This window comes from Sus scrofa, chromosome 15 (assembly GCF_054392235.1).
Source record: "Sus scrofa isolate SSC_HxYL_T2T_F1_AM1 chromosome 15, Sscrofa_HxYL_maternal_Yorkshire_Landrace_v2.0, whole genome shotgun sequence".
Taxonomy (NCBI): Eukaryota; Metazoa; Chordata; class Mammalia; order Artiodactyla; family Suidae; genus Sus; species Sus scrofa.
The window spans coordinates 61505107-61530819 of record NC_139397.1 but is presented as its reverse complement, the minus strand read 5'-3'; the positions used below and the strand labels follow the sequence as shown (position 1 = coordinate 61530819).

Genomic DNA, 25713 nt, shown 5'->3' with positions numbered 1-25713 from the left:
GCCTGTTAGCCATCTGTATGTCTTCTTTGGAAAAACGTCTATTCATATCCTCTGCTAATTTTTTAATTGCGTTGTTTGTTTTTTAGGTGTTGAGTTGTATAAATTCCTTGTTTATTTTGGGTATTAGCCCCTTATCAAATATATTGCTTGCAAATATCTTCTCCCATTCAGCAGGCTGGCTTTTTATTTTGTTGATATTTCCTTCACTGTGAAAAGCTTTTTGGTTTGATATAATCCCATTTGTTCATTTTGCTTTTTTCCCTCTTTGGCTGAGTAGACATTGAAAAAAATTATTGCTAAGACCAATGTCAAGGAGCATACTGTCTACATTTTCCTTTGGGAGTCTTATTGTTCTAGGTCTTATGTTTAAGTCTTTAACCCATTTTGAGTTTTTTTTATATATGGTGTGAGAAAATAGTCCAATTTGATGCTTTTGCATGTAATTGTCCAGTTTTCCCACCACCATTTGTTGAAGAGGCTGTCTTTTTTCCTATTGTACATTCCTGTCTCCTTTGTTATATGTTAACTGACCATGTAAGTTTGGGTTTATTACTAGGCTCTCTTTCCTGTTCCATTGATCTATGTGTCTGTTTTTGTGCCAGTACCATACTGTTCTGAAATCAGGGAGTGGGATATCTCCAGCCTCTTCTGTCTCAAGATTGTTTTATCTATTTGGTTATTTTTGTGTTTCCTTGAACATTTTATAATTAGTTATTCTAGTTCTGTGAAAAATGCCATTGGTATTTTGATATGCATTACACTGAATCTGAAGATTGCCTTAGGTAGTGTGGTCATTTTAACAATATTAATTCCTCCAGTCCATGAACACAGTACATCTTTTCATCTGTGTTGTTTTCAGTTTCTTTCATCAGTGTCTTATAGTTTTTTGAGTACAAGTCTTTTTACCTCTCTGGTTAGATTTATTCCTAGGTATTTTATTCTTTTTGATACAATTGAAAATTGGATTGTTTTCTTAATTTTTCTTTCTGATAGTTTAATGTCAGGGTATAGAAATGCAACACATTTCTGTATAGTAATTTTGTATCCTACAACTTTACTGAATTCATTTATTAGTTCTAATAGCTTTTTGGTATCCTTTTTAGGATATTCTATATATAGTATCATGTCATATGCAACAGTGACAGTTGTATTTCTACCATTCCAGTTTGATTTCCTTTTGTTTTTTGTCTCATTACTCTGGCTAAAACTTCCAATATTATGTTGAATAAAAGTGGTGAGAGTGGGAAATCCTTGTTTGTTTCTTACTTAGGGGAAATGCTTTCAGTTTTTCACCAGTTTTTTAGCTGTGGGGTTATCATTCATGGATTTTGTTATGTTGAAGTGTAATAAATAATGTTGAGTTTTGTCAAAAGCTTTTTCAACATCTATTGAGATGATCATATGATTTTTACTCTTGAATTTGTTAATGTGATGTATCACATTAATTGATTTGCAGATATTGAAATATCCTTGCATCTTTAAGATAAATTCCACTTGATCATGGTGTATGATCCTTTTAATGTATTGTTTAATTTTGTTTGCTAATATTTTGTTGAGAGTTTTTGCATCTATGTTAGTCAGTGATGTCTTTGTCTGGTTTTGGTATCAGGCTGCTGCTGGTATCATAGGATAACTTAGGGAGTGTTCCTTCCTCTTTAATTTTTTTGGAATAGTTTGAGAAAGATGTGTTAACTCTTCTTTAAATATTTGGTAGGATTCACCTGTAAAGCTACCTGGTCCTGGATTTTTATCTGTTGGGAATTGCTTTAAAAAAAAACAAAACAACTATTACTAACTCAATTCATTACAACAATGAATACAACAGATACTCAGTCTGTTCATATTTTGTATTTTATTCTTGATTTAGACTTGGCAGATTGTACATTTCTAGGAATTTATTCATTTCTTCTGGATTGTCCATTTTATTGGTACGTAATTGTTTCCAGTACCCTCTTCTTTACTAGGTTACTAGTGATGCATTCCTTTATTCTTTTAGTAATTACCCTTGTGATTATGACATGCATCCTTATATTATTACCAGGTACATTACATTTGTACTTTTACCACTTCCAGGATAACTCAAGGACCTTGAAACTATCCACTGATGTTCTTCCTGTCATTTGTGCCATTGTCATATAGTTTACAGTTATATGGTTTTTTAAAAAATCATAGGAGCAGTTGCTATTGCTGTTTTAAATAAATATGTAATAGTCACTTGAATTTACTGACATACTTATTTTCTCCTATTTTCTGCATGTTATTTTATATTTTCATGACTTTTTTCTTGGAGCTATTTTCTTTCATTAAAAAAAAAACTTTTAGTTTTTTAGTGTTTCTCTTAGTGCAGATTTTCTGGCAATGAATTCTCTCATCTCCTCTTATAGGAAAATGTGTTTACTTTGCTTTCATATTTGCTTAATATTTTTTCTGGATATGAAACTCTTGGTTGTATAGCATTTTCTTTCAACACTTTTAAAGATGTCATTCCATTGCCTTCTGGTGTCCATTGTTTCTGTTGGAGAGTTACAAATACTTTATTAAAAATCGTTTTGAAAGTAATGTGTCCTTTTTCTCTTATTGATTTTTGAACATGTTCTCTTTGTCTTTTGTTTCACCTGTCTACATATATTATCCTCAGTTTTGCTTTCTTTGTTTTCATCCTGCTTTGGAGTAGTAGAGTATTTTGAGGCTGTTGGTTGATATCTTTCATAAACTTTGAAAATATCAGCCATTAATTTTTCAAATATTATTTCTTTCCTAATCTTATCTTTATCCTTTATTTTAATAGATCACATTTCTGTGGTTTTCTTTTTTGCATTTTTCTCTGTGTTTCAAACTGGATATTTCTACTGACCTATATTCCTGTCACCAGTCTTATCCCCTGCCTGTCTGATATCCTCTTATACTCTTTTATTATATTTTTAATAAGTTTTTTTTCTGCTGTAGAATTTTAATTTCTTTGTTGAAGATTCTATACTTCTAATAAAATTATTCATCTTCTCATTTTAATCATGGTCATTTGATAGGTATTACCTGTGGCTTTGTTATTATTCTCTATTTTTTATTTTTTTGGAAATTTGATCCTGTTCTTTAAAATGAAAAGTTGGTATATTAATTTTCTAGGGCTTCTGTAATAAAGAAACACAAATGATGTGGCTTAAACAGCCTAAACTTTTTGTATCATAGTTTTGGAGGCTAGAAGTCCAAGACCAAGGTGTTGGCAGGATGGTTCTTTTTGAGGACTGTGAGGGAATCATCTGTTCCAGGCCTTTATCCTTGGCTTTTAAGATAGGTGTCTTATGAATTTTCAGATGGGATTCTCCCTTTGTGTATGTCTGTGTCCAAATTCCTTTTTTTTTTCTTTTAATAAGGATAACACTTTGGGTTAGGGCCCACACTAGTGATGGCTCCTTACTTAACTTGATTACCTTTGTAAACGCTCAACCTCTGAATAAGATCACATTCTGAGGTCCTGAGGTTAGCGCTTTTATATATATATATTTCTTGGAGGGGGAAACAATTGAATCCAAAAAGTTGGATGTGGCATATAAAACGTTGTAGAAGCTCTAGATGATGTCTTTTGGAATTTTTTTCTCCTGTCAGTTTTGTACATTTCCTGCTAATTACATCCTAGTTTTGTTTTGGTTGTTGTTTTGCTTTGTAAGATGTGTGGATTTTAAATTTTATTCATGCTATCATATTCACCTTCATAGTTTCCTCATATTTATTTTCTAACAAGGTGTTTTTAGAGGGCACAATGTTCAAGGTGCCCTGAAGATTCCACTTAGACTTCTTTCCAGAGTGGCATCCAAATGATTCTTCTCAGAACATCTGTTGCAAAGAATCTTGTTCTCTTATAATGTACAGTTAAAGAATTGAAAACTTTTTATTTCTCTTGCTAAAATAATTTTAAAAAATTAACCAAATAATTAATTTATTAACTTCTAGAGGGTACTCTAGACATGTCTCTGTCCTCTCACTATCCTCTCCTACATTCTATTCTAGAGGAGTTTAATTGCTTGCATGGATAAACACAGTGCAGTTGTACTCACTGTGTTATCTTGCTAGCAGTGTAGTACATTTCTTGCAGTTCTACATTTTAGGAGTGTCTCTTCCAATGAGCAGAACAATTTGCTTTCTAGGAGGTCTGGGAATAAGCAAGCAAAAAGTTTCTCTCAAGTGAGTTGGGCACCTTGCATTTGCTTTGGCCATGGTAGATTGGTGGTGTGTGTTGAAGCCAAAAGATAATCATCAGCAACTTTCTCCCTCAGGTGTGTGAGGAATGGTTAATAGCAGGCATGTGGTATTACATGGTACTACCACCTAGTTCTCAATACAGAATCCTAAAGATTCAAATATCCACATGGGAAGGGAAGCAATATCATGGTTGTATATTATTTTAATAATATTTTGTCAATTTTAAAAGCATAACTTAGAGAAAACTTTTTTTTTTTTTTGTCTTTTCTAGGGCTGCTCCCGTGGCATATGGAGGTTCTAGGCTAGGGGTCCAATCGGAGCTGCAGCTGCTGGCCTACGCCAGAGCCACAGCAGCTAGAGCCACAGTAACGCGGGATCTAAGCCACATCTGCGACCTATACCACAGCTCACAGCAACGCCAGATCCTTAACCCACTGAGCAAGGCCAGGGATCAAACCTGCAACCTCATGGTTCCTAGTCAGATTCATTAACCACTGCGCCACGATGGGAACTACCAGAAAACTTTATTTAGCATATATTATCTGCAAATGTTACTGAAATTTTTTTGGATGCTTTTGTTACAGGTTGCTTATATCATTACAATAGAAGGAAAACCATATTTTGTCCATCTCAAAAAGCAGTAAGTAATTATTTTATCTTTTCAAATTTTAATTCTTTGGTTTCTTCATTTTTAAAAATAATTATGAATAGAATTGTTTCAGTTCAAATACATATTTGCTACCTTTATACAACTTCATATGTATGGTATATCAGTTACTGGGTAAAGTCCTAGGCATACAAAAGGCAATAAAATATGGGCACAGTTAAGTAAGTTATGATACAGAAAAGTATATTCAAACACATCAATAAAGAAATGGCTAATTTTATTATCATGTGATGTTATGATAAATGTATAGATAATATTCTTTGGAAATCAGGGAAGCCTTTTTAGAAAGAGGTAAGAGATGACTTGAAGGAAGATATCTAGTTAGCTCTGTAAAGTTGGGTGGTGGTGGGGGGGACATTCTGTTTTGAAGGAATCATGTGCAGAACATGCAGGTGTCAAGACAGAGTGGATTTTATGGTATGCAGAAAGTCAGTGTGAATTACTAAAGGACATATTTTTTTTTGAGGATAAAGTAAAAGATTTTAGAAAAGTAGGCAGGAGCCAGATTGTAGATTTAATACCATGATAAGGGTATTAGAAACCAATTTTTTTTTTTTTTTTGTCTTTTTGTCTTTTCCTAGGGCTACACCCGCAGCATATGGAGGTTCCCAGGCTAGGGGTCTAATCAGAGCTGTAGCCGCTGGCCTACATCAGAGCCACAGCAACCCGGGATCCGAGCTGCGTCTGCAACCTACACCACAGCTCATGGCAACGCCGGATCCTTAATCCACTGAGCAAGGCCAGGGATCGAACCCGCAACCTCATGGTTCCTAGTTGGATTCGTTAACTATTGCGCCACAACGGGAAGTCCTAGAAACCAAAAATGTTTTTAAGCATTTACCTCTATAGGCCTATTGAGTCCTGTAGGCTGTTTTTTGGGGGGGATAAAGGTGGAGGTAGGTTGTCTAATTATGTGATTATATAATAGTATGGTGGGTAATGATAGTGGCTTGAACAATGGCATTTATCATATCACTGGAAAGAAAATTTCAGTAGACCTTAAAGACAGAATTGGAGAATGATTGGGAAATAGTGAAGAATCTTGGATAATTTAGTTGTTGCTTAGGAAAATTGGTAGTTTATAGTATAATTAAATGAGAGATATTAATGAAGGAGAAATTTATGTGAGGAAAGGGTGAGTTTGGTTTGCAGTTCTTATAAGATATCCAAGTGGGTTTTTTTTTTCCCATTAGGTATGTGAATATAAAATTTTTATGTATTTGTTCACATACCTAAATATATGTGAATTTTTATATTTACATATATTTATGTATGTGAATAAAAACTTTTCCATTAGGTATGTGAATATAAAAATTAGCAGTAATCAATAGTTTGGCTGTAACTATTTTTAAATGAGAGCTTACAGAGAGTGCCTACAGATATACTGGTGGCTAAAGACAGAATTTTGGGACAAACCAATATTTCTGGAATAGAATCAAAAAAAGCAACCAACACAGAAGTTCAGGCTGAAAGGGTCAAGAAGCTAGGAAGAAAGGCAGAAGAGTGATATGTGATGTAAATTAAGTGATTAGACTGAGTGGTCAGTTTTCAACATGATACCAGACATCAGAGCAATGATAATTTTAAAACTGTCTTTTGAATTTGGTGGTTATGAATCTTTTCCAGAGCAGTTCAGGGTGAATAAGAATTGACAAAGTGAAGAAACTGTGTGTAGACTACTCTTTTGATAAAATTTTCTGAGAATGGAAAATATATAGGGAATGGCTAAAAGAGGACACAGAGCCAAGGGAGAATTATTTAGGATGATAATGACTTCATAATAAACTTGTATAGTTTTTGGCCTTGCCTGTGGCATGCAGAGGTTCCTGGGCCAGGCTAGAACCCACAGCACAGCAGTGATCCAAGCCTTGTGGCAGCGACAACACCAGATCCTTAACCTGTTGCGTCGCAAGAGAATGCCCCATAATAAACTTTTTAATAGTATTAAGATATAAAACAGTAGAGAGGAAGGATTTGAAATTACAGTACCAATAAATTATGTATCCTCAATATATGGCACATAATAGGATGCATAGCACAAGTGTAAGGATTGGCTTTGAGTAAAAAAAGTAGTCATTCTCTGGAAATAGAGATAATGAGTTAGGATGGGTACAGGTGATCTCAAAGTGAGGTGACAGAAATGACTGGCAGGAGTGGTATCAAGTTTTTGAATAATTAATGGGGGGAATGAAAGCAATTCTGACCAAGTTTATTGAGAAGAATTTGGTACTTAGCTAGGTGGGTATATTAATTCATAGTGATGCTAAGAAAATCTTTCAAAATTCTGTCCTAACCCTACATTTTAATTTTGAGATTCAGGTTTAAAATCTGAAATTAATTAGCATTAAAGACAGGGAGTTCCCATCATGGCTCAGGGAGAACACCTCTGACTACTATTCAGGAGGACGCAGGTTCGATCCCTGGCCTCGATCAGTGGGCGAAGGATCTGGCATTGCCATGATCTGTGGCGTAGGTCACAGACACAGCTTGGACCCCATGGTGCTGTGGCTGTGGTGGAGGTCAGCAGCTGCAGCTCTGATTCGATCCCTAGCCTGGGAACCTCCATGTGCCGGGAGTGCAGCCCTAAAAAAAGACAAAAAAAAGACAAAGATTGAAAGTTCTATGCTGGAAATTGACACCTATGTTATTTCACTATTTGATATTTCTAACAGTTTGGGTTGTTCATTATCGTGCATTTTAGTATTATATGTCACTGTCGTTAAAATGCCTCCCTCTGCCCCTAATTTATTGTAAATGGACAAGTATCTGCACAATAGGATATGCCAACATAATTGGCACTCCTTTAAATTCCTCTGTAAAAAGAAAAATTGTATTAATGAAGAATATTTTCTCTGCTTTCTATTCATAATTTGAGCAATTTTTGTGATTTCTGCCTAGATTATTTTTATCTTCAGCTTCTGTTGTTTATTCTTATGACAAAAATGACATCCAACATTCTCAACCTTTGTCAGCTCAGGTAAGACAGGTTTTTTTTCTTACTCTGGATTGTCTTTAAAAATGTAAATATTGTGAAATTACTAGAGTACTGCTTTGCACATTCATTGAAATTGAATCACCTGGACTACTTCTTATTTCTGCCTGGCACAACTTTATTGAGTAATGGCCATTCATATTAAAGTACAAAGGTAGTTAAAGTAATAAATATACATGAGATATCTAGGATGTCCATTTTAAAAGTAAGTAATCCATTTGTTTTTCTCTGTGTATTTTTTTTTTAGATGGATTGCAGTTATCATGGATATATTGCAGGTTTTCCAAATTCTCTCGTATCGCTCAACACTTGTTCAGGACTCAGGTTGTAGCTTATTTAAAGACATTCCATTTGCCAGTATTTAGATCTTGCTAGTCTTTAAGCTGATCCTCTATATATGTTTTGTAGTCCTACAGTCACTTCTGTTAATTCATTTCTCTAAGGAGTGATCCAGAATTGCGGACAACATAAAGTTGGTCACCCTGGCAGCCTCAGTTCTAGATGGGAGGCTGCTTGTTTATTCTAACAGGATCTGCTGCTCGAGGCATTGAGAACTCTTGAGTATAGGGGGTGCTGATTGTCTCTATACTAATTTAGTTTTCCCAAAGTCTTTATATTTTTGCGCTCTTTTAACTTCCTAGAATGGTTGCCAATTATAGAATGCCTGAGTCTGATAAGTACTTTGGCTTTGCTTGCAGGTACTTTTTGTTGGGTACTTTCACTCAGCCCACACGGTCAAATGATTTAGAACCTTAAGTGTCAGGAGAGAGGTAGATATTTCAAAATGAAGAAAGGGACCTAAGGCTAAGGAAGAGAGCACCTATCCATTCTAAAGGCTGGCTGAGAAAATCACACCTAGATGTATATCAACACCTAACATGCTTTCTCTAAGATAATCAAGCCCATAGGTATTCTGTGCTATTACTGTCCAGTTCTGGGATAACACCCCAAAGAATAAAGAGATAAAGAAGAGAAGCTAAGGTCACTTTAAATGTAAAAAGTTATTTTGGCCAATGTTTTTCATTAGAATATCAGATTACAGTTTCATTAGAATACTAGATTATATTCCATATATGGACCATAATATTCTAATCTACTAGAATATTAGATTATAGAATATTGTGATTATAGAATTATTTTGGACTTGTTTTGATTATTTTAATGTGCAGGGGAACATTGCAGTTTAAAAACTTCTCATATGGAATTGAACCAGTGGAGACTATTTCAGGATTCATGCACATGATTTATGAAGAAAAAAATAATAGCACTGATATTCCTCTGTTATGGAACAATGACATTAACAGCTATGAGAGGTTACAATATCAAGTCAGAAAAAGTTCAGAAGTAAGTGCTGACTTTTAACTTATTCAGTATAATTTTATGAAATGAAAAAGATTTTCAGAGCAAAATTTGGGGACTTGCAAAATTTAGTTTTATTTTACTTCTACATGATAGTTCTGCATAACTTTTTAAGAAATTAATTTGCTGTGCTAGTTATTAGATGAGCAAAAACTTAGGTAATTAATCTTGGAAGCAGGTATGTGAATACAGGACTAAATAAACCAAAAGACTAATTTTCACATGTAGGCATTTGGATAAATCATGTAAATTATTCCTTTTCCTCAATTATTCTGATAATTTAGGTGAAAATGTTGTGATCTGTATTTCTAAATGAGTCTTTGTTATGGGAGAATTCACAAATGAATAGCAGTGGCTTACATAAGGTACATGTAAAGCAAATTGATGTATTCTTCTTCCATAAAGACCTATAAGCGGCCATAAATGACATTCTTGTTTCTACTGAACTGCCATTGATTGTAAACTTTAGTAGTATCTTTCTAAACTGCATTGTTTGTCAAAAGTACTGTCTAATCGGTAGCAGAAAATCTGCCCATGTGGAATATTACTATGAAAAATGATCTTGAAGCTAAAGAAAGGAAAGTTTTGTGTTATCAACTTAATATTTCCAATTTCATCTTTTGTTAAAACCAAAATATACCTGCATTCTTATGTAGCCTGGAATCTCATTAAAAATTCTCCTAAACCACAGGCACATTTTGGACTCGAATTTTCTTAATAGTACCTAAATTTTGCATTTGAAAATCACTTTAATATGTAATTAGTAGCAACACATCTCTTAGTTTATATCTGAACATAATTTCAACAGAAGGTAAATTTTTGGAAATTTCTCAGGACTCATGTTATGTTTCATGTGTTTCAGAAACCTGACTATTTCAAGTTATTCCCCCTATATCTTGATATGTATATTGTTGTGGATAAAAATCTGGTAGGTCATTCTTTTGCATTGTCATTTTTAAATGATTTAACATTTATTTGTATTTATTTCAATGACGTAATACAAATTTCAAAAGCCATTTTTTGATAAATGCTTATTTTGCTTTTGCAATATATGAATCATTATAAATTGTGAATATACCAAGTTTTTATTAATTCATTTATTTTTATTATAGAATCTCTAATTGCTTTTGTAAGAAGTCTCTTTTCATGTGTGGAATTCTCCAGCATCTTGGTGTGTGGGACAGAGGAAATTTTGTTGAGTTATGTATATTTACTGGTTGTGATTGAAAGGGAGAAACAAAAGGAGCATTTCATGTTACCACGATACTGACATCACTCTGTTCCATGTCTTCTTTAGAAGAAAGTATATTTTGCCTTGTTGAGTATAGTGTTTCGTATATCTATTAGGACAGCTGGTTTCTGATGTTCAAGTTTTCTGCTTCCTTGCTGATCTATGTCTGGTTGTTCTAGCTGTAGGTTGATCACGATGAATGATCTATTTAATGCGCTGCTGAACTTTATTCATCATTTTGCACCAATATTCATCAGGTATATTGGCCTATAGCTTTTCTTTTCTTGTAGTGTTCTTTTCAGGTTGTGTTATCAAAGTGATGCTGGCTTCATAAAATGAATTTAAGAGGGTTCCCACCACCTATTTAATTTTTTTGGAAGAGTTTAAGAATAATTAGTGCTAATTCTTTAAATATTTGGTAAAATTCATCAGTGGCGCCATCTAGTTCTGGGCTTTTCTACATTGGGAGATTTTTTTTCTTTAGTATTGATTTAATTCTTAACAGTAATTGGTCTATTCAGATTTTATATTTCTTTCCGATTCAGAAATGATTCAGGATGTATATCTGTAGCAATTTTCCATTTCCACTACGTGGTCCAGTTTGTTGGTATATATTTGTTCATAGTTGCCTCTTACGATCCATGTATTTATGTAATATCCATTGTAATGTCTACATGTTCATTTTTAATTTTGTTGGTGTGGATCCTCTCTCTTTTTTTCTTGTTTAGTCTAGTTAAAGATTTGTTAATTTTGTTTACTTTTTGAACAATAAAGTCTTAGTTTTGTTAATCTTTTCTATAATTTTCCTGTTCTCCTTTTCATTTATTTCTGCTTTAATCTTTTTTAATACCCTTAATACTGCCAACTTTCAGATTAGCTTCTACTCCTAGTTCTTTGAGATTTACTGTTAGATTGTTTGCGATCTTTCAGTTTTCTTGATTAGTTTATCTATAGCTAGAAACTTCCCTCTTAGAACTGCTTTTACCATACCTCATCAATTTTATTTTATTTCCATTTTCATTTGACTCAAGATACTTTCACCCTCCACTATTTTCTCACTTGAGTTTGGGAATTTTGTCTAAATTTTGTCTTTTTCTTTTGATTGGAGAATTTAATCCATTTACTTTTAAAGAAATTATTAATTGGTAAAGACTTACTCCTGCTCCTTTTAAAATTGTTTTCTGACTGTTTTGTAGTGCCATTGTTTCTTGCTTCTGATCCTGCTATATTCTTTTGTGATTTGATGACTTTTTTTTTTTTTTTGTCTTTTGTCGTTTTTAGGGCTGCACCCGTGGCATATGGGGGTTCCCAGGCTAGGGTTCTAATCAGAACTGGAGCCACCAGCCTACACCAGAGCCACAGCAATGCCAGATTTGAGCTGCATCTGCAACCTACACCACAGCTCAGGGCAATGCCAGATCCTTAACCCACTGAGCGAGGCCAGGGATGGAACCTGCAACCTCATGGTTCCTAGTCGGATTCGTTTCCACTGCGCCACAACAGGAACTCCCGATTTGATGACTTTTGATATCAATATGCTTTGACTTCTCTGTCATATTCTTTTGTGTAATTATTACATGTTTTCCCCTTGTAACCATGAAGTTTATGTAAGATAACTTAAAATTATAGCATCTTGGAGTTTCTGTCTTGGTTTAGTGGGTTAAGAACCTGACTAGTATCTATGAGGGTGTGGGTTTGATTCATGGCCCTGCTCAATGGGTTGAGGATTGGTGTTGCCTTGAGCTATGGTGAAGGTCACAGACATGGCTCGGATCTGGTGTTGCTGTGGCTGTGGTGTTGGCCAGTGGCTGCAGTTCCAATTCGACCCCTAGTGGGAAACTTCCACATGTCGCAGGTGTGGCCCTAAAAAGAAAAAAATTACCTTATTGTTTTTTTTTTAATTTACACAATTTTTATTGATAGAATTCAGAATGTAATAATAGTAATCACATATGATAATTTTTTAATATTAGTCTGCTAATGGGAATGAATTTTTTTTTTTTTTGGTATTTTTTTGCCATTTCTTAGGCCACTCCTGTAGCATATGGAGATTCCCAGGCTATGGGTCGAATTGGAGCTGCAGCTGCCGGGCTATGCCGGAGCCACAGCAACATTGGATCCGAACCGCGTCTGCAACCTATACCACAGCTCACAGCAACACCGGATCCTTAATCCACTGAGCAAGGCCAGGAATTGAACCCAAAACCTCATGGTTCCCAGTCAGATTTGCCAACCACTGAGCCACGACAGGAACTTCAGAATGAAATTGTTTCGAGGGGTAATATTTTGCTTATTTGGTGTTCAAAGTTAGTGTTCCTCTATCATCAAATCAACTGAAAATGTTCTATAAGAAACATTCTTATTGGTAGTTCCCATCATGGCACACTAGAAATGAATCTGACTAGGAACCATGAGGTTGTGGGTTTGATCCCTGGCCTCACTCATCAGATTAAGGATCTGGTGTTGCTGTGAGCTATGGTGTAGGTTGCAGACGTGGCTTGGATCTGGGGTTGCTGTGGCTGTGGCGTAGGTCAGCAGCTATAGCTCCAATTAGACCCCTAGCCTGGGATCCTCCATCTGCCATGGGTGCAGCCCTAAAGCAAAAAAAAAAAAAGAGAGAGAGAAAGAAAATTAGGTGGTAGACCATACGTGACCTATGGGCTGTAGTTTGTCAACTTAACTCCTGAGTTAAAGATGTAGCACCCTAATTTAAACTGATAACAATTAACTTTCATAGCGATATTAAACTTACCTTCCCCTTCAAACTTTAGGTTATTGGTGTTACACTTTGCTTACTTTTAACATTATGTATACAGTAGAAGATTATTTTAGATAAGGTATTATCTCTTTAATACCTTAAAACCCATAAAAAAGAAAATCAAGATGATATCACTAACGGATAAAGTAAAACTCAGGATAGAAAAACTTAAGTAGAAGAATGAAAGGCATACTTTATATTGAATGATACAATTTAAAGATGCATTTCTAATAATAAACATTTAGTTGCTGTGTAAGTTATGATGAAACTGTAAAAACGACACCTCTGGAAATATTCAGAAGAATCTAACAAAAATCAAAAGTATAGTTTATCACATTAAGGCATTTCTATTAGCTTTAAAAGATAGAAAATAAATATTAACATATAAAGATTAAATTAGTTGTCAAGGGAGTTCCCTTGTTGCACAGTGGGTTAAGGATCTGGCATTGTCGCTGCAGCAGCTCAGGTCACTACTGTGGCATGGTCAGGGAATTTCCACATGCCATGGGCACAGACCAAAAACAATTATTTATCAGCTTGCTTTAATAAATATCTATTGACCTTTTTACTTTATGAATGGGTACCACTTATATTCAAATATCTATAGATGTATATAGAAAATTCATGCAAAGGTAGTCATCTATAGGTCACAAGGAAAACAGCAATAGTTTTGTAAAAGTAAAAACCAATTTGTCAAAACTCTATCACAATACATTAAAGCAATAAAGAATAAAAAGAGATAAAGCAAAATAATAAAATTAAAAAATATAATTATGAGTAATTATTTAAGGTACAAAAAAGAAAAAACTATTGTTATTAGCTATTTAGAAATTGAAGAATTCTATATAATATTTAAAAAAATTGGAGGATATATTTTCATCAGAACAGGCTAGGTTGTGCTATCATAAAAAGTACCCTCCAGGAGTTCTCTTATGGCTCAGCAGGGTAAGGATCCAGTGTTGTCACTGCAGAGGCTTGTGTTGCTACTGTGGCATGGGTTTGATTCCTGACAGGGGAACTTTCACATGCCATGGGCATGGCCAAAAAAAAAAAAAAAAAAAAATCACCCTTCGAATCCTAATGGCTAAACACAATTTATTTTTCATTCATGCAATCACTGTCAACTATGCACCTGGCTGACTCTCCACAGCAGCAGGTTTTTATATCTTTTTAAAAATATATTTTTAGGGTGTTCCCATCATGGCTCAGTGGTAATGAACCCAAATAGTATCCATGAGGATGTGAGTTCCATCTCTGGCCTTGCTCACTGGGTTAAGGATCCAGTGTTGCCATGAGCTGTGTTGTAGGTTGCAGATGTGGCTCGGATCTCACATTGCTTGGCTGTGGTATAGGCTGGCAGCTGTAGCTCTAATTCGACCCCTAGCCTGTGAAACTCCATATGCCATGGGCGCGACCCTAAAAAATAAGGGAGGAAAGCAAGATGGCGGAAGAGTAGGGGGATGCGCTCGCCCTCTCCCACAAACACACACAAAAAAAACACATCTACAGGTTAAACAACTCACACAGAACAGCAACTAAATCCTGGCAGAAGAACTTAAACTTCCAATAACGGAAGAATCTCGTGACATAACTGGGTAAAACAAGAAAAAAGAGGAGAGTGAGAGAAGGGGAATTGGGAATGGATGGGTGCTCCTGAAGGGGAACTGTGAAGGAGAAAGGGAACCCACACCCTGGACAGTCACCTAATCAACGGAAAGATCAACTGAGTTGGAGGGATCTCCAGATGCTGAGAGGAGTGCAGGAGTAGGTCTGAGATCTGAAAAGCAGAGTGAGAGCTGAACAGATCATCTGAACTATTGGCACAGTCACCAAAAACCGAGATGTTCCAGTGGGGTCTGGGCACCAAGACCGTGGCTTCAGAGGTTAGTCACCTAGGGCTGGTAGTGTGGAGACATCCTGGGGGACTAGGAAGCAGTTGGTCAGGTTGGCAGTGCAGAGACAGCCTGAGGGATTAGGAAGTGGTGCATCACGGTTGGAGGGAGCAATATGCTAAGGGCTGGGGAATGAAAAGCCACAACAGAGGGTACCTGGGAGAAGAGCTGGATCTGCATGAGAGACAAGGCACCAGTGTTGGGGAGGGGAGAGAAGAAGGGGCGGGCTGCCATAGAATACTCCTTTTGCCCCAGCAAGCGCACTTGCCCGCCAGCTAGCAGATAGCAGTGCTACCCAGTGCATCCCCCCTCCCCTACCCCGAGCACGCTCCTAACCTGAGGCTGCCTGCCATCCCAGAGGGCTGGCCTCACCACTCATGGGAAGCCAACCACCTCATGGGCTTTCCCCGCTCTGGCCTGCCCACCCTCTGGAGGGGCTACACTCCCGCGGAGCAGCTGCCCAGCACTGCTTGCCCCCTGGAAGAGCTCCACAGCCCAGAAATGTCACAGAAAGCTCTGCCTGGCCACAGGAAGTCTGCTTCTATTGTGGGGCAGTCCTGCCAGTTCTGGCTGCCCTGGGGAAGTGCTTGTCTCCCAGTGGCCCAGCTATCCACTCCTGCCCTTGGGAGGTGCTGCACTCTTGCGGAGCAGAGCCCAGCACCACTTCTTCCCTCCCCGCCCCGCCCCCGCCCCCGGAAGAGCTCCGCAGCCCAGAAACACCAGAGCAAGCTCTGCCCGGGCATGGGAAGTCTGCCTCCATCGCAGGGCAGACCTGCCAGTCCTTGCCTGCCCTGGGGAAGTCCTCCTTTCCTTCAGAGTGACCCTGCTAGCCCCGCCCACCCTCGGAAAATGCCCTGCTGCCTCAAAAAATACCAGCCGACACTGCCAGCCCTCAGGAAACACTTCACAGGCAGTGCCGGGGCAAACCCTGCCCTGCGATGGGGAGTACACCTCCATCAAAAAAAAAGAAAATAACAAGCAAGATGAAGAAGCTCAGAAACCATTCCCAGTTAAACCAACAGGAGAACTCACCTAAAGCAGTCAACAATGAAACAGACCTCTGCAGCCTGACAGACTTGGAGTTCAAAAGTGAAACAGTGAAAATACTGAAGTAAATAAGAGAAGATATGAACAGTAATGCAGACTCCCTCAGAAAGGAACTAGAAAATATAAGGAGGAACCAAGAAAAACTAGAAAATTCATTTGCAGAGATACAAACTGAGCTAAGGGCAATAAAAACCAGAATGAATAATGCAGAAGAACAAATTAGTGATGTGGAAGATAGAATAATGGAAATCACCCAAAAAGGACAGCAGATAGAAAACCAAATGAAAAAAACATGAAAGCAATATAAGGGACCTATGGGATAATATAAAGTGGGCCAATCTATGCATAATAGGAATTCCAGAAGGAGTAGAAAAAGATAAGGGGATGGAAAATATATTTGAAGAAATTATCATTGGGGGGAGGTCCTGTCATGGTGCAGTGGTTAACGAATCCAACTAGGAACCATGAGGTTGTGGGTTCGGTCCTTGGCCTTGCTCAGTGGGTTAAGGATCTGGTGTTGCTGTGAGCTGTGGTGTAGGTCACAGACGTGGCTTGGATTCTGCATTGCTGTGGCTCTGGTGTAGGCCAGTGGCTACAGCTCTGATTAGACCCCTAACCTGGGAACCTCCATGTGCCACAGAAGTGGCCCTAGAAAGGGCAAAAAGAAAAAAAAAAAAAAAAGACAAAAAAAAGAAAAGAAATTATCATTGGAAACTTCACAAATTTAAAGGACACTGATTTCAAGCTTCTTGAATCACAGAGGGCCCCAAACAAGTTGAACCCAAATAGACCCAAAATAAAAAATGGCAAAAGTTAATGATAAAGAGAGGATCCTAAAGGAAGCAAGAGAATGATAAAGAGAGGATCCTAAAGGCAGCAAGAGAAAAGCAAAGTGTCACTTATAAGGGAACCCCCCATAAGGCTATCAGCTGATTTCTCTACAGAAACTCTACAGTCCAAGAGGGAATGGCAAGAGGTATTTAAAGTGCTGAAAGGAAAAATTATGCAACCTAGAATACTCTATCCAGCAAGAATATCATTTAAAATAGAAAGGGAAATAAAAAATTTTTCCAACAAACAAAAGCTAAAAGAATACAGCAATACAAAACCCATTCTAAAAGGAATATTGAAAGGGCTTTTCTAAATCAAAAAAAAAAAAAAAAAAAAAAAGGAAGAACTAGGATGGAGGAAACCACAATCAGAGACAGTCATAGAGCAGTCACTCAAATAAGCCAGCATACAGATCTAATCATGAACATGTTTAAAACAAAATAAAATTAAAAAGAAAAAAAGAGTCATCAAAATCATAAAATGTGGGCAAGGGGAGTAAGGAAATAAATAGATTCTTTTTTAACTTTCTTTTTTTTTAAATTTTAGTATGGTAATGAAGTGTTTGAACCTACAGGACTATCAGGCTAAAACGCAATTATAGGAAGGGGTTAACATACTTAAAAAAAAGGGCAACCGCAAGTCAAAACAAAACATTACATTCACAAAAAATGAAAAAAAAAACACTCAAGCAGAAAATAATTGGAGACCATCCAACCAGAAAAAGGAAGAATGGAGAATCATAGAATCAACTGGAAAATGAGGTTTAAAATGGCAGTAAATAATAATCTATCAATTATCACCTTAAATGTCAATGGACTGAATGCTCCAATCAAAAGACACAGAGTGGCTGAGTGGATAAAAAGGCAAAAACCTTCAATATGCTGCCTACAAGAAACTCACCTTAGGACAAAGGACACATATAGATTGAAAGTGAGGGGATGGGAAAAAATATTTCATGCCAATGGACATGACAGGAAAGCAGGAGTTGCAATACTCATATCAGACAAAATAGACTTTAAAATGAAAGCCATAAAGAAAGACAAAGTAGGACACTATTTAATGATTAAAGGATTCATTCAAGAAGAGGATATCACTATCATCAACATATATGCCCCAAATATAGGAGCACCCAAATACATACAACAAATACTAACAGACATAAAGGGAGAAATTGATGGGAATACAGTCATAGTAGGAGACTTTAACGCCCTATTCACATCAATGGACAGATCCTCTAGACAGAAAACCAATAAAGCAACAGAGATCCTAAAGGAAACAATAGAAAAGTTAGACTTAATTGACATCTTCAGGACACTACATCCAAAAAAATCAGAATACACATTCTTCTCAAGTGCGCATGGAACATTCTCAAGAATCGATCACATATTGGGGCACGAAGCTAACCCAAACAAATTTGGGAGCACAGAAATTATTTCAAGTATCTTCTCTGACCACAATGGTATGAAACTAGAAATCAACCACAGGAAAAGAAATGAGAAAAAACCTACTACATGGAGACTAAACAACATGCTACTAAAAAAATCAATGGGCCAATGAGGAAATCAAGAAGGAAATTAAAAAATACCTCAAGACAAATGATAATGAAGGCACAACCACTCAAAATCTATGGGATGCCACAAAAGCAGTGCTCAGAGGGAAATTCATAGCAATACAGGCCTTCCTCAAAAAAGAAGAAAGATCTCAAATTGACAGCTTAACCCACCACCACCTAAATGAATTAGAAAAAGAAGAACAAAAAAGACCTAAAGTAGCAGAAGGAAGGAAATTATAAAGATCAAAGAGGAAATCAATAAAACAGAGACTCAAAAAGCAATAGAGAAAATAAAACCAAGAGCTGGTTCTTTGAAAAGGTAAACAAAATTGACAAACCCCTGGCTAGACTCATTAAGAAGAGGAGATAAAGAACCCAAATAAACAAAATTAGAAATGAAAAAGGAGAAATCACAACAGATACTGCAGAAATACAAAAAACCATAAGAGAATACTATGAACAACTATATGCTAACAAATTTGACAATCTGGAAGAAATGGACAAATTTTTTAGAATCTTACAGCCTGCCAAAACTGAATCAAGAAGAAATAGACCAACTGAACAGACCAATCACTAGAAATGAAATTGAGTACATCATAAAAATACTCCCTATAAATAAAAGCCCAGGACCAGATGGCTTCACAGGTGAATTCTACCAAACATACAAAGAGGATCTGATGCCCATCTTCTTTAAACTTTTTCAAAAGGTTGAGGAAGAAGGTGCACTCCCAAAGACATTGTATGATGCCACTATCACCCTAATTCCAAAACCAAAGATACCACCAAAGAAGAAAACTATCAGCCAATATCTTTGATGAATATAGATGCAAAAATTCTCAACAAAATCTTAGCCAACTGAATCCAACAACATATCAAAAAGATCATACACCATGACCAGGTGGGTTTCATCTAAGGATCACAAGGATGGTTCAACATATGTAAATCAATCAATGTCATACACCACATTAACAAAAGAAAAGTCAAAAACTATGTGATCATCTCAATAGATGCAGAAGGAGCATTTGACAAAGTCCAATATCCTTTTATGATAAAAAAACTCTTGCCAAAGTGGGTACAGAGGGAACATTCCTGAACATAAAGCCATTTATGGCAAACCCACAGCAAATATAATACTCAATGGAGAAAAATTGAAAGCCTTCTCAAATCTGGAACAAGACAGGGATGCCCACTCTCACCACTACTATTCAACATAGTTTTGGAAGTCCTAGCCACAGCAATTAGACAAAAGAAATAAAAGCATCCAAATAGGAAGAGAAGAGATAAAACTGTCACTGTATGCAGATGTAATAATACTATACATAGAAAACGCTAAGGACTCAACCCCAAAACTACCTGAACTGATTAACAAATTCAGCAAAGTAGCAGGATATAAGATTAACATTCAGAAATCAGTCGCATTTTTGTATACTAACAATGAAATATTAGAAAAGGAATACAGAAATACAATACCTTTTAAAATTGCACCTCCGAAAAATCAAATACCTGGGAATATACCTGACCAAGGAGGTAAAGGACTTAATATGCCAAGAACTATAAAACATTAATCAAAGAAATCAAAGAAGATGTAAGAAATGGAAAGATATTCCATGTTTGTGATTTGGAAAAATCAATATTGTAAAAATGGCCATACTACCCAAAGCAATCTACAGATTGCATGCAATCCCTATCAATTTACCCATGACATTTTTCACAGAACTAGAACAATCCAAAAATTTATATGGAACCACAGAAGACCCAGAATTGCCAAAGCAATCCTGAGGAACAAAAACCAAGCAGGAGGCATAACTCTTCCAGACTTCAGGCAATATTACAAAGCCACAGTCATCAAGACAGTGTGGTACTGGTACCAAAACAGACAGACAGACCAATGGAACAGAATAGAGCACTCAGAAATAAACCCTGACACCTATGGTCAATTAATCTTTGACAAAGGAGGCAAGAATATAAAATGGGGAAAATAAAGTCTATTCAGCAAGAATTGCTGGGAAACCTGGACAGCTGCATGCAAAGCAATGAAAATAGAACACACCCTCACACCATGCATGAAAATAAACTCAAAATGGCTTAGAGACTTAAATATAAGACAAGACACCATCAAACTCCTGGAAGAGAACATAGGCAAAACATTCTCTGACATCAACCTCATGAGTATTTTCTCAGGTCAGTCTCCCAAGGCAACAGAAATAAGAGCAAAAATAAACCAATGGGACCTAATCAAACTGAAAAGCTTTTGCACAGCAAAGAAAACCAAAAAGGAAACAAAAAGACAACTTACAGAATGGCAAAAAATAGTTTCAAATGATGCAATGGATAAGGGCTTAATCTCTAGGATATACAAGCAGCTTATACAACTCAACAGCAAAAAAGCCAACCACACAATGGAAAAAATGGGCAAAAGACCTGAATAGACCATTCTCCAAAGAAGATATACAGATGGCCAATAAGCACATGAAAAAATGCTCAACATCCCTGATTATTAGAGAAATGCAAATCAAAAATACCATGAGATACCGCCTCACACCAGTCAGGATGGCCATCATTACTAAGTCCACAAATAGCAAATGCTGGAGGGGGTGTGGAGAAAAGGGAACCCTCCTGCACTGTTGGTGGGAATGTAAACTGGTACAGCCATTATGGAGAACAGTATGGAGATACCTTAGAAATCTATGCATAGAACTACCATATGACCCAGCAGTCCCACTCTTGGGCATATATCCAGACAAAACTCTCCTTAAAAAAGATACATGCACCCGCATGTTCATTGCAGCACTATTCACAATAGCCAAGACATGGAAACAACCCAAATGTCCATCAACAGATGAATGGATTCGGAAGAGGTGGTATATATACACAATGGAATACTACTCAGCCATAAAAAAGAACGACATAATGCCATTTGCAGCAACATGGATGGAACTAGAGACTCTCATACTGAGTGAAATAAGTCAGAAAGACAAAGACAAATACCATATGATATCACTTATATCTGGAATCTAATATGCAGCACAAATGAACGTTTCCACAGAAAAGAAAATCATGGACTTGGAGAATAGACTTGTGGCTGCTTGGGGGGAGAGGGAGGGAGTGGGAGGGATCGGGAGCTTGGGGTTAATAGATGCAAACTATTGCTCTTGAAATGGATTTACATTGAGATTCTGCCATGTAGCATTGAGAACTATGTCTAGACACTTAAATCACAACAATGGGAGAAAAAAGTATGTATACATGTATGTGTAACTTGGTCTCCATGCTGTACAGCGGGAAAAAAAAAAAAGACAAAAAAAATGTATATTTTTCACATCTTGTTTTATAACTTTTTTTTTCTTTTTTGGGCCACATCTGCAGCATATGCAGGTTCCCAGGCTAGAGGTCAAATAGGAACTGCAGCTGCAGGCCTGCAGGCCTACACCACAGCCACAGCAAGGCCAGATCTGAGCCACGTCTGCAATGTACAGGCAGCTTGTGGTAATGCCAGATCCTTACATAACGCACTGAGTGAGGCTAGGGATCAAACCCACATCTTCATGGATACTAGTCAGGTTCTTATCCTGCTGAGCCACAGGGTAACTCCCATGCCTATTTATCTTAAAACTACAAATTTCTAAACAAAATATATTAATTTTGGTAGTGTATTAGTAGAATATAATATTTTGATCAAGGAATATAATGATGATTTAATATTATGTAATGTATTAATGAAATTTACTGAATCAATTAAGTCAGATGACAAAAATCATTATCATTTTGGTATGCTTAAAAAAGACTTTTGATAAAAATTCAACTTAATTTTTAATAAAAGCCTTAGTAAATAGGAATATTTATAAATAGGTATTTCTCAATATGACCTAGAATACTCATCTTAAACTGAACACCACTTAATCATGAAATAGTTGTTTTACAGTGAAAAATCAGGAGCAAAGCTCACATTCCTGATATTACCATTGTTATTTAAAATCGTCCCCGGATTTTAAAGCAGTTAGACATAAAAAGGGCTTACTGGAATAAAGAAGAAATTAGAGTTCCATGGCAATGTCAAAGAATGTATCCTAACATAGAATCCATGATCGTTTTAACAGTGAACCTCTCATTAAGGAATTTTCCCTCTTTATGCATGTATTTTTTTGATTTGTGATTGTATGCATTATTTTAGAAATGACATATATTTTGAAATCCCACGTTTAACAAATTCTGTTTCAGTTGTCATAAAAATAATTCCACAAGTTAAGTGCATTAAACATTATTTAAATCCTGTTATTAGATATTTTAATTTATTATCTATTTACTTATTATATAGATAAAATTATAGGTTTAATTAATTTATTTAAATAAATTATTTATACATTTACATATGCAAGTGTAAACATACATTTCCTGGATTTCGGTTGGAATGTAGCCCTCTAGCTACTTTAGAATATAGCATATATTACACCTAAAGGGTATGTGGTATATAATGGTATCCATTTTTTTAATACTAATTTATCATTTTCAGTTTGATTACATGGGCTCTGATATAAAAAGCGTAACACAGAAGGTTATTCAGATCATCGGCTTTGTTAACACTGTAAGTTTTGAAAACTATTTTGCTTATACATTTTGTAAATCAATATGAATTGATGTATTAGTATTTTGCTGCACTGTCGAAGTTTCCACAAAATATTGAGTCAAATGTCTCGAATTTATCTTTATAAAAATTTAATATAATATTCAAATTTATTGAAAAATTTTCACTTATTTTCTCCATTTAGATGCTTACCCAGTTAAAACTGACTGTTAGAATATCTGCCATAGATATCTGGTCAAATAAAAACAAAATTTCTACTGCAGGAAGTCCTGATTATGTATTATATAAATTTTTGGAATGGAAATACAGATTTCTCTTTCAACCTCATCATACTGCATACTTACTTGCGTGAGTATAGAATTTAGTATTTGTAACATTAAAGAAATAACCCAAAATGCTTTCATATATTATGTTTCAAAAATCAGCTTTTACTTAATGTATCCTGAGTTCTATAAATTTGGTAAACACCATGGGATGGGAAAAAATTGTAAGTTAAAGCCTTTGTCCTCAAGATGCTAATGTGAGTTAAGGCAAAAGTTTTATCAACTGATATAAAACTACCTGATAGAAGTAAAATTTTATAAAAGTATTGAAATAACTAAAAGATATTCATTATGAGTGATACAATATTTTTTACTTCCCTTGGCTTATAAACTTTTACAACCTCATCTCTATGTTCTTGTCTCTCACCTGATTAATTTTTTTTTTAATTAATTAATTTTTTTTTTTTGGTCTTTTTGCCATTTCTTGAGCTGCTCCCGTGGCATATGGAGGTTCCCAGGCTAGGGGTCTAATCGGAGCTGTAGCTGCCAGCCTACGCCAGAGCCACAGCAACGCAGAATCCGAGCCGTGTCTGTGACCTACACCACACCCACTGAGCAAGGGCAGGGATCGAACCCGCAACCTCATGGTTCCTAGTCGGATTCGTTAACCACTGCGCCACGACGGGAACTCCTCACCTGATTAATTTTTTCTTTTTCTTTTCTAAAAATGTGAATATAATGAATGTTCCCATATCTAAAATCTAATGCACATAAAACTCCATTCATCTTCAGTAAATAAATGAATGAGGAATTCACAGAAAATTGAATTTTCAGGGCTGTGAAAGTAGAAAGAAACAGAGTAAATATAACCACTAGTGCGATGATACTTATAACTATTAGGCTTCATACTTATTTTAATTCTGGATATTTATCAAATTCATAATTTATAAATATGTATTGAAATATTCTTAACACTGAAGATTGTTTAGTTTATTTCAGAGTAGCATGAAGTTTAGAATTACAATTGTTAAATAATGTTTGCTGTTATGAAAATTATCATTAATAATACCAATTAAATATAATTATGAAGAAAATTGTTATTTTTTTAGCTTCAAGAAGCATCCTGTGTTTATAGGAGTCACACATCCTGGAAAAATATGTGATAAGAGCGATGCCGGAGGAGTTGCTCTGGTATGTAATTACTATCTAGTTTGCTGTCATTATTCTCATGTTTCAAAATTTCCTAAATATTTAAAAACATGAATAATGTATTTCTTAGTTTACTCATCCTGTTTAGTTTTTTTTTTTTTTTTTTTTTTTTTTTACTAACTTGGAGCATAAAAATTAAACTGTTTATGATTGCTCTAAAAAACAGGGTATTTATAAAATTGAACCCACATTGTTTTAAAAAACACTTTTGGCCTCTGCAAGTCAGTTTAACTGTTTTGAGTAGTGGTATTCTTGCATCAATATTTATTATATAATCAATGTAATTTTAATGTTAATTATAAATATATTATCAATATTTTTCTCAAAATTAATAATTGGTATACATTCATGTGCTTCTTCATTAGATGACATTCATTACTCTTTCTATTTCAAGGTAACTTTTATTATTGCATTTAATTATTTTATGTTTGGGAGGAACAGACTGGTAGGAAGGAACAGCTTTCAAATATTTATAATCTACTATTTTCTGGAAAATGGGAATGAGCTCTTACTACTACAGTGATATTCCCTTGACAGCAAGCTATATAAAAAATAGCAAAAGAAACTAACTTGACTGTGCTTCAGAAAAAGAAGTCTACACTGTAATTTTTATACTGACCTATTTGTATATTTTGTTGACTTTTAGTAGCATATAGTGATTCAAATTACTATCAACAGATTAAACAGATTTAAAATCTGTGCTGGTATGTACTTACTACTATTACTACCATAGTACCAAGACTACTATGTCTTGCTAAAAAAGACATATTGATTTATCAGATAAATCAATTTGTTACCATGGCTGAAGAACAATCAGATATTTCCTGGGGATTTGTTTTTACTTTATCCGTACCGTTGGTCCCTTTCAGCCAAAGCCTGAGGAAAGACCATTAGCAATTGTTCAAATCTTCATCACTATTGTTAATTCTCCTGAAAACAGTGTGTCTTTGCTGATAATTGGTTTTTTAGGTTGTGTGTGTGAAGCAAATAAAGCAGATGATAGGAATTATTGAATGTAAGTGGTTAGGATGTGTGTTTTCCTGGTGCCATTCTTCAGACTTTAAATTTGATTGGAATTTTTGTAACAACTTGTAAAGGAAAAGAACTAATATATAAATTAAGCAAGAATGCTA

The 25713-nt window shown here is 35.7% G+C and overlaps 1 protein-coding gene across 2 annotated transcripts in view; it reads left to right on the top strand.

The window, feature by feature from the left end:
- Positions 1-25713, top strand: part of LOC110255277 (disintegrin and metalloproteinase domain-containing protein 5) — an 83204-nt gene that overhangs the window by 5602 nt on the left and 51889 nt on the right. For both annotated transcript variants that reach the window (XM_085001071.1, XM_085001072.1), the window contains exons 3-10: positions 4782-4837; positions 7763-7841; positions 8104-8180; positions 9026-9200; positions 10078-10143; positions 23037-23108; positions 23293-23456; positions 24481-24562. In XM_085001071.1, the coding sequence (XP_084857197.1) occupies positions 4782-4837; positions 7763-7841; positions 8104-8180; positions 9026-9200; positions 10078-10143; positions 23037-23108; positions 23293-23456; positions 24481-24562 (771 nt within the window). The remainder of the gene's footprint in view (positions 1-4781; positions 4838-7762; positions 7842-8103; positions 8181-9025; positions 9201-10077; positions 10144-23036; positions 23109-23292; positions 23457-24480; positions 24563-25713) is intronic.